The sequence below is a fragment of the Solanum verrucosum genome, unplaced genomic scaffold (genome assembly GCF_900185275.1).
Source record: "Solanum verrucosum unplaced genomic scaffold, falcon-dt-bn FXZP01000140.1, whole genome shotgun sequence".
In the NCBI taxonomy this organism is placed as follows: Eukaryota; Viridiplantae; Streptophyta; class Magnoliopsida; order Solanales; family Solanaceae; genus Solanum; species Solanum verrucosum.
In genome coordinates this window covers 2,622-12,904 of record NW_026020112.1, presented here as the reverse complement: position 1 = coordinate 12,904, position 10,283 = coordinate 2,622, and the positions used below count along the sequence as shown (strand labels likewise).

General features: G+C 34.3%; 2 protein-coding genes across 2 annotated transcripts; one reads left to right on the top strand and one right to left on the bottom strand.

Annotated features, from left to right (window-relative positions):
• The first annotated feature begins 3,295 nt into the window (after positions 1 to 3,295).
• Positions 3,296 to 6,666, top strand: LOC125825595 (uncharacterized). The gene is made up of 10 exons (XM_049504919.1): positions 3,296 to 3,382; positions 3,474 to 3,635; positions 3,719 to 3,932; positions 4,022 to 4,174; positions 4,261 to 4,323; positions 4,403 to 4,447; positions 4,528 to 4,873; positions 5,102 to 5,228; positions 5,877 to 6,412; positions 6,489 to 6,666. Exons 1-10 carry the CDS (start codon positions 3,365 to 3,367, stop codon positions 6,664 to 6,666), a joined length of 1,842 nt encoding a protein of 613 aa, XP_049360876.1. The 5' UTR covers positions 3,296 to 3,364.
• A 678-nt stretch (positions 6,667 to 7,344) lies between these two features.
• On the bottom strand, positions 7,345 to 9,851 carry LOC125825580 (uncharacterized). Its single transcript, XM_049504907.1, has 4 exons — positions 9,229 to 9,851; positions 8,618 to 9,168; positions 7,883 to 8,493; positions 7,345 to 7,791 (listed from the first exon to the last, which is right to left on the bottom strand). The coding sequence occupies exons 1-4, from the start codon at positions 9,849 to 9,851 to the stop codon at positions 7,345 to 7,347; spliced, it is 2,232 nt and encodes a 743-aa protein (XP_049360864.1).
• Positions 9,852 to 10,283: the final 432 nt, after the last annotated feature.

Sequence of the window (10,283 nt, the reverse complement as noted above, 5' to 3'; positions counted from 1 at the left end):
CTAAAACAATAAGAACAACAACAGTCGGAAACCAGTCTTCCAACATCCATACATACGCATTCAAATCATACTCACATGAAAGACCAAAGTCTCGATCATACGGGACATCCTATTTCGACTAAACTATTAGGATAATACAGCCAACTAAACAAAACAAAACGAAAACTCAAATTAAGAAACAAGACGGTAAAAAGAGCGGGGTTATATACCTTTTCTCGGGCAGCGACTTGGGACACGAGATTCTAGGAAAGATTTCACCACCAACAAACTATGACTCCGAGAACTTTGATGAACAGAGAAGAATCAAACGAGAGTGGAGATCTGATTGCCAATCTCTATCACTTCAAAGTCTATTTCCTAAATATTTGTATATGACTATGTATAATTAATAGTTCACTGTAATTTTCTCTAATTCCAATTAATTCCTCTGTTTTTTTTTTCCTCTCTTAACCATGAAGAACAAAAGAGTATTTATAGAGAAATAACTAGGTCAAATTTGGGGGGAATCGGGTAGAAAATTCGAAAAAGGGCCGGGGTACAAATGGAATTCCCAACTGATTTCGAAATTCAAAATCCTTTACCAGGGAGCAGTTGGGTTTAGTATGAGATTTTATCCAAAATCCCAGAAAATCCGGACGAGGAGCAGGATGGGCGGTTGTTGCAGAGAAAGCTGTTGTTTGTTGACATTTTGGACTGTCGTTGCCTTGACGTTTTTGGGTTTACGTCTAGGGAAGAGGAAGACGCTGGCAGGGGAGGGTTATGGCTATCGCTGTATGTATTGATGTTGACGGTGTATTGTATTGTTTAGGAATTATTGTGGGTTGGGTCGGTTATGCTGCTGATTGTATTATTTTATTGGTTTATTGGCAATGCTGATGGGTCTTTATGGGCTGGGAATATTAGTGGGCTGGTTGGAATTAAGAAGGAAAAATTACATAAGTGAAGGCCTTTTATTTAATAATTACCATTTTTAAGTATACTTTTAATTTATTACCATTTTTGTCAACTTTTAGCAATAGTTACTTAAAACAATTTTAAAACAAAATTTTAAACTAAAGCAAGAAAAGTGTTGCCCATTCGCTCATATCCTCTCTTTCTTTTCTTTCTACTATTCTGTCCGAAAATTTTAGGGTTTTGTTGTTCTTTCTTCCCCATCTTTCAGCACAGAATTCTAATGGAAGAAGAAGGAGGAGCACGAAAATCACCTAGAAGAAGTCCGCGGATACTTAGTGATGTTGGTACTTCGAATCAGAAAGTTTATAGAAGGAGTCGAATGAGGGGTCAAGTTTCATCTCCTACTGATGAAGTTAATAACTGTCCCAATTTTAGTTTGGGAATCTCACAAGAATCGGGTGAGCAAAACAAGGGTGAGCAGAACAAGGAGGAGCAGAACAAGAAGCAGAACAAAGGTAAAAAACGAGTTAAAGAGGTGAACAATGTGAAGAAATCGAAAAAAAGATGTGTTGATTTAGCATCTACGTCGAAGAAAATCGTGGACAGTGATGACGATTTTGATGATTTACCTCCTCAAGTTCAGTCAAAAAAATTGAAAAATAAAGATGGGTCGGAGAAGAAGAAGCCAGTGAAGAATGCAAAAACTCGAAATCGATTGCCTCAAAATGTCATTCTACCAGAGAGTAGATATCCGGTATGTGATAGTATTTTTCCTAGTTAGTTGTTGTTTTAGGAATGATTGTATACTGATTACTGCCTTGATTTTGAGATCTAGTATGTGGAATTCACCTTTAATTCAACTTTAGTATGTAGTAATACAATTTGTTTTAAACACTCAAATATGAATGTGAGATATCAAGTTAGGATGCATAGTGTTGCAGTGCTAGCTATTAGTAGCTTTATATCTCAGGTTTAAGGGATTGTCATCTGAAGAAATGGCAGGAAGTGAATAGAGCAGGTTTTGCATTTGTTTGATTAAAAGGGTCACCTAAATAAAGGGGAGGGATAAATAGGATTCTCAGTGCTGACCCTAACTAGTTTGGGATTTAGTGTCCTAGTGTCTTGAATTCTCTTCCAATGAAGAGCAGTGCTATAGCAAGAAGCTAGCAGTCACTTTGAATTTGACATTTATGTTTTACTTAATTGCAAAATATCTCCTCTTTGTCCATTGTTTTGTCTAGAATTAGTGGGAGTTTGTCAAATAGCTGGTAACATTTGTTCGTGTGAAAAGATGTGTAAATGAGAGGACACATCATATATTTTGGAGTAACATTGTTTCATGTTCTATCTGATCTTTTCTCCCGCACTCGAATGTTTTGTTCCAATGGATAAAGTGGAAATGTAGGTTTAAATTGCTTTGGAAGTTGGTTTTTCGATATAAAATAGAGCTTTAAGTGTATGACAACTAGATCATTGTTTAGGCTGCTTGTGTTGAAGTTGATAAGTTCTGGGTTTGGATTTTGGAACCAGAAGTGGTCATCGGTGTAATTCATCTTTAATTCAACTGATTACTACCTTGCTTTGATACATAGTATGTGAAATTCATCTTTAATTCAACTTTAGTATGTAGTAACACATTTTTAATTCATGTTTAATACATATGCTGGATCGTAAATTCTGGAAGCATCCGGATGTTGTGTATATTTCGAGTAGGTGGTCATCTTACACTAATCATAGTGTCATCGACCAAATCAAACTATCTTTATCTGATAAACAACTTGAGTTGTTCAGGAATACATGTTTTGGTTACTTTCTTGACCTTCCAAAAGCGAGCACACAACTACAAGTTATTCATTGCCTTATAAATAGAGAGTTAAAACACACACCGGATGATGTGTTTGCTATTGAAATAAATAACAAAAAGTTGTTTTTTGGTCTTAGAGAATTTGGAATAGTTACCGGCTTAAATTGTGTTAGTGATGGCTCTCCTATCACTGTTCCTGATTCTAAATGTAGTTTGTTGAGTAGTTATTTTCCGGAAAAAATCACTGTTGCAAAGAGTCATCTACGTGCGTTGTTTCTAGCTAAAAAATTCCTAGATGATGACTCAGCTGTTTCATTGGCTGTTCTCTTCTTCATTAATGATTTTTTATTTTCATATGAGGACAACGAATACCAAATTACTAATAGAGATTTTTACCTTGTGGAAAGTGGACAATTCAATTCATATCCGTGGGGTTTAGATGTCTACAAAAAGTTGTCTGATTCTGTGAGACATGAGCTTAAGTCAACCCATAAATACTATAGATTGGGTGGCTTGCCTCTTGCTCTTCAAATTTGGATTTTTGAGTGTTGTTCAAAAGTTGATGAAGATATAGCCATTCGGGTTGCTAACTCAATTCCAAGAATCTTGAATTGGAAGACAATTGCCGAAAGTCCATGGCAAAAATATATTGAGAAATGTCTCTTCATGCCTACAAAAAATAAGGTATTTGTACAAAGTTAATACATTTTATGACATTGTTTAATTCTACTCAAGTTACTATATCTATTTTTATTTTGTTTATTTGGTTTTTCAGTTTGAGAACATAGTGGCTAGTGAAGATGAAGTATCTAAATGCAGGCTTCCAGAACCTCGTGATTACAATGCTGAAATTTTGAAATTGGAGCCTAAAGGATCAAGTCATGGTCTAGACATGTTGACCAATGAAGTTATTGAATTGAGAAAAGAACTTGTAAAGGTATATACAAACTTGACTTTAGGCTTTTTTTTTCCAGAACTTTTATATTTTTAATTTTTGTGTTATGGTTTAATATCTACTAGGTGAATGAAAATAACAAAGCACTTGAAGAGAAGATTGATTTAGGATTTAATGAAATCAAAGAATTTGTGGTGAATTCTAACAAACAATTATTGGAGGATATTTCTTTGTTGTTTGCTAAGAATGGTGGCAGCAGCTCTGTTATCAGAGAAGTCAGGGAACCATCTAAGAAGCAGGCTGGCGAGACGTTTTCGGGTGGATTAGATTTCAATGGAGGTTTCTTTATATTTTCAATACATTTCTGTTATAGTCATAATATACTTTTAATATGTTTTTCTTATAATATGTGTTAATTACATATACAACATTCTCTCCCTATGTTAATGCATCTGTAAATGAATCAAGAGGTCACGATGCTCATGTTATGAGATCAAATCAGAATGAAGAATCTCAAGTGCTTAAAGCTTCAGTTAGATTTGCTGACGTTGAAAATTTTGAAAGAGTATCAAGTAAAATAGGTAATGAAGGGTTTTATAAAAATATATTACATATTTCATATATGTTAATTCAACTATCTTATTTTAAATGTTTTTGTTATGTACAGAGGAAGATGTTGCAGGAATTGCTATTGAAAAAGTTTTGTCAGAGGTTGTTGCTGATATAAATGGTATTAATTTTCTTCCCTTCAAATAAACTTCTTTCATTTTATTTTAATAACGTTATTAAAATATTTACTTTGCTTACAGTCCAAGAGGTTGCTGATGTGAATACAGTTGGGGCGCAACCTTATGGTAATGTAGTCAACAAAGCCAACATAAATAAGTGTTGCATCTGTTGACTGTAAATTAATCAATATGTCTATTGTATGCAGATGCAACAGAGGATTGTCAAAAACCTTTGCATACTCTTGATGATTTTATTTTTCTTGATGAAGATCTTTCTCAGATCAATAAGACTGAAGAATCTTATCTAAAGAAAAGAGCCCCTGTTGATCAAAACAAAAAGAAAGTGACACCGAAGAAACGTGGCAGAAAGAAAAATCCAGGAAAGTTAATAACATCTCCCTACACACAACATTTCGAATCTGGAGGAACTTTATGTGTAACACGTCAGTTTTTTGAGACAAAACATCCTTTTTCATATGCAATTGGAGGAGATAATGAATCAGATTTGATCGATTCATTCATTAAGTGGTTTTATATGGGTACAAAGAAGAGGTAATTCATTTTGAAGTTTGCTGGTTAATTTGTTACTGTTGAATAACTTACATAATTCATAATAGATACAAGTTTAATTCAATCTATAGAACTCTCTCGTTACCTCTAATTCACAATAGATACAAGTTTCTTAATTCACTCTTCTTTAGTTTCCTTAGTTACCTCTTTTTTATTTGTTGCTGTCCCGTTTCTAAGTATTTATGTTGTAATTTTTTTATGTTTTGATAGGGGAAAGAAACCTTATACAGATGCTCTTAATGTTATCAGTCCAGCATTTGAATTAGGTATTTGTAATGTAGCAGAAAGACACTGGTTTTTCAAATTGGCACATTCTGGACAAGAATGGTGTGATGAGGTTAGTTGTATAAAGTTTAATTGGACGTCAATATTTGTTATTCATAACGCTTGCCATTCTAGGAGTCATACTACCTCTGCTGTTGAATTTCCTGAATGATTTGTCTAGTGAGCACCTTTGTGTTCTTTGGGTTGAAAAATTCTGTAATTTCTCTCCTGCCATATGAAGTAGATTATTGCTACTGCTTGTGTCATTTTATACACTTAAGTTTCTATTGCTTTACTTGTCGCATGCATTGTAGCCCACTCCAGCTATTCAGTGTATCCTGTGCTAGCTGTTCCTATTGATAGATAGCTAGTTCAATAATTTATGCCAAATCACATTAGACTGAATAGGTGCTGATGTGTTTCAGATTCTGTATTATATTTGTGACCAGAATGCTTGGATAGAGGTTAGAACACATTACACCAATTGTAGTCTCCTTGTGTAAGATAACGTCTTACTATCCACATGTTTATCTTTCCCAACATTTTATATATAAGTGGTTGACACTTACTAACTGACAACTTCTTGGAGACTAATTGAATCTTGTGAGAATTTTGTGAATCTTGTGTGTTGCAATATCACTTACTGAGTTTCTTGAGGTTAATTGAATGTTTGTTTCTTGAGACTATTTCTTTTTTACAGTTCAATTCTAATTTTTTGCAGCATATTGATGTCATTTTCTATTATCTAAGAAAGAAAGGAAAATATGAAGTCAACAGTAATGTTCGATTTACGACTACTGATTGTGTGTTCAAGACGAAAATTACTACTTCTTTCTTTCAACTTTGTGATGCTCATGAGAATAAGAAGAACTATAAAGTAAAAGATTCTGATAATATTGCCCGGTATATATGTGGACATCGTTTGTTGGCAAGCACTTCGTGGGATAAAGTGGATTATATTCTTTTTCCACTAAACATTAAAGAGGGTTGTCATTGGATTCTTGTCGTGTTTGATATTGTGCAAAGGTCTTTGGAGGTATATGATTCATTTCCGGCAAGGGGTGGGGTGAATTTTGAGGTTAAAAATATTGTTGAGATGCTTTCAATTGTTTTACCATATTACCTGAGTGTGGTCAAGTTCTATGATAAGCGTCCTGAATTGAAGGCAACACCGAAATACAGTGGGATAGATGAGTTCGAGAAAATTGAGTTTCACTTCATAACTAAAGGTGTTCCCAGACAACAAGATGACTCGCTGTAAGTATTATCAAATAGGTATTCTTTTTTGTATTAAGTAGATATTTTGATAATAATTTTATATTGAATTTTTTAGGGACTGTGGAGTTTTCGTTGCTGCATTTGCGGAGTTTGTAAGTAATGGCCAACATATTCTAAATCAACAAGTAAAGGCAGACATTCTCCAAAAGAGATTTGGAGCTATATTATGGGAATATGCAAGAAGGAAGCAAGCGAGTGACCTTCAAAGTGAAGACGAAAGACCGGAAAGATAAAGAAATATAGTTATATTAGTTAGTATGACTGTGAAAACTATATGGTGTAAAAACAGTTTGTAGTTAGTATGGCTATGAAAAACTATATTGGTCTATTCTTCACTTTCTGATTGCTTAGCTTTTATTGAACAAATATGTGCTGGCATGCAATGGTACTTGCTTGCACGAAAGATGTTTCTTTTTTTCGTATTTGGGTATTTGCGGATCTCGTAATTAGGTGTAGATTGTACCAATTCGTATTTGGGTGTTTCAACAGAGATTCAACAGCAATAAGGAAACTAAGCATTGAGGTAAACAATAGTTAAGGTGTATTACAATGTATTAAAGTTGAATTAAGAACAAAATTGAAACAAATAACTAAGGAAACGACGAGAGAGTGTTTTATAGATTGAATTAAACTTGAATCTATTATGAATTAACCAAGAAAGTGAATTAAGAAAGAATTTAAACAAGTCGTCAAATCATAACAAATCAACCAACAAACTGAAAAAATGAATTAAACTTGTATTAAGAGTGTATTACAATGTATTAAACTTGAATTAGAAGAGTGAATGAAGAAAAAAATTGAAACAAATAACTAAGGAAACGACGAGAGAGTGTTCTATAGATTGAATTAAACTTGAATCTATTATGAATTAACCAAGAAAATCATGGTAAAACAAATTTTATTTCTTATTCTTATTCTTGATCATAAGGCCTAACATTTTTGCAAGTCTTCCTGTTGTGATCTTGTTGTCCACAGTTGCTGCATGTAATTTTCGCCTTCTTGAATCCATCTTCTCTGAGTTGTGTATGTCTTTTATTTTTTGGTCTTCCCGGAGGTCTCTTTCCATGAGGTGGAAGTACAACCTCTTCAAGAACATGTGTTGGTGTGTTCCATGTGCTTTCATCTGGCAGGGGATCCATTTGAAACTGATATGTCAGCAATAAATTTTTTCTTGTATAGTAATCAGAGCAATATTTCTCATAACCAGTGTGCTTTATTGTTAAAACAGCCAAAGCATGTGGACATGGCAACTCATCCAATTGAAATCTCCCACATGTGCATGTACATTGGTGAAGACAAACTGTGAATTGTGTAATACCATCAAGTACCGTATACACATATTTATTTGTCTCTATAACCTATGAAAAGAAAAAAATATAATCAAGAGAGATGTTAGATATGAATCAGAAGAAAAAATATAAGCAAAAATAATTTACAGATCAAGCATACCCTTAATTTCTCTGATGCAGTTTTATTGCGCCGCAATATATTTTCATACTTTTTCCCAAGGTGAAAACCTGAAAATGTCGCCTTTGATCTGTTATTGTTATTCCATTTCTGGACAAGCTGTCTCATGAATTCCAAGAGGTGTAAGACTGTAAGAACTTTGGCATGTCTTGTTCTTGAATTGACTGATTCTGCTATATTTGACGTCATCATCCAAGTTCTGTTTACTTCAGCATGCACACGCGACCATTTGTTGTATCCAATGTTTAGCAAGTAATCTTTGATCCTCTTATCTATTTTCTCAACTATTGTCATACATTGATTAAATTCTGTCATGGTGTATGTTTTTGCCATAGAGTAGAACAACTCAGTTACCCTTTGCTGACTTTTTCTGAAGTTTTTCATTATGTTTTGCAGTAAGTGCCACATACACGCAAAATGAGGTACTTCATCATAGACTCTCGAAGCTGCCTTAATAATGCTTGCATGCCTATCGGAAACGATACACATCTCTAATCTTTGACCGAATGCGTCTCTGAATTGCTCAAAAAACCACCTCCAAGATGCATCATTCTCTGAATCAACAATGGCATAAGCAAGTGGCAGTATACTCCCTGCACCATGTACAATTTGTTTAATACAATTTTAATACATTTTTACTGCAATTATAATTCATTTTTAATTCATAGTTCAGAAATTCAATATAGAAAATACTAGTATCATATTCGAAAGTCTCACCTGCTGCATCTAAGGTATTAGCGGTTAGTAGTGTCCCTTTGTATGCTCCTTTTAAGAAAGTTCCATCAACAACTACAATTGGTCTACAATATTCCCATCCTTTTATCGAGGTGAACAAAGCTACAAACGCATATAGAAAACGGTCATCCTCTGATTTGTGCAATCTTATATGGGAACCAGGGTAAGTTGCCTCTAGTATGTGAAAGTAGCTTGGCAACTTTGCATATGATTGAATTGGATCACCCCGGACTAATTCAAGAGCTGCTTCTTTAGCTCTCCATGCTTGCATATATGTGAGTCGCACACCATATTCAGCTAACATGTCACGTTGTATATCTTTTGGTGTGTAAATAACATCTGGTTCAGCACATTTACTGACAATAATACTCCCAACAACACTCTTAGTTGCTTGCCTTTCCGATAATGAATTATGTAGCAACAAACATGTGTGTTCACTTTCAAATTCTCTAATCTTGAACATTTGAGATTTGTTCAAGCTTGAAGCTCGTAAACTCCAACTACAGTTTTCACCTAAGCACTGTATCGAATAGCTGTTGAAAAAAAATTAATATACAATCAATAATTTAAAGTGACTTGAATTTAGGTCTTACCTGATTGAGCTTGATCTTGTTGTCTTGAATTGAAAATGCTTAAGAATGGAATGTCTTTTTAGTGCACTGGTGAGGACATATTTATTCTTATACACTTGATCTTTCTCAAATAAAGAGTGATTGGGATTAACAATGATGCCTGGTGCTAATTCTTCTAGCTCATCAACTTCCTCACATGATCCAAAGCCAATTAACCCTATTGCCTCACCAATACCATTAAATGTATTAGAGAAGTATGAATTGTGTATAACCCTCATATCTTCTGAAGTGTCTGAACATAATAGTGGAATGAGTGTAGAATTAGTCTCCAAGTTGACTGGTTCAGTTGTTGTGACACACAAAGGGTATTTTGCCATATCTCGATGTTCCTTTTTGGTTTCAACATATACTTTTACCCCCATATCATTATGAATTTGAATTGGAGGAGACCTTTCATCAATTTTATATCTGATTTCAACTTTACTTGTTGATGTGTCTATTGACAATTGAGTAGCAATTATAGAAACGAGGGTGGCAAAGTTTGATTCCGTATTTATCAACACACCATCTGCCACGTAATTAGTATATTTGTTGCTAGGATCCCATCGTCCATTGAAGTAAAGCAGCACAGCCAGATTAGTCATATTTTTTTCTGGCACATTATTAAAAAGTGTGCAGATTAGTCTATTTTTCATTGCTTATGTAATGAATTCTCAGGTTAGCCTTTACAACTGTATCTAATTCAATTATTGTTCAGTTCAACAAATGTACAATGTCAATGTTTCTGGGAGATATTAATACTATTATATAAAAGTCTACGAGGGAGTATATACATCCTTCCAACACACAAAACTCAAGCTGGTGTGATAAGCAAAAAGAAAATGGAAGCCACAAAGATGAGCAGCAAGAAAACAAAAGATAAGTTAACAGTTAAAGTGCCAGAAGCCAAACTCATACCACATAGAACAGATGACTAGAGATGCCAGACTCAACAACTCCCCTGCCAGTGCCTGTTGATATCCAATTGTAGTGCAAGCACAAACACCCAAAATGGCAAAGGAATAGTGTGCACAAGA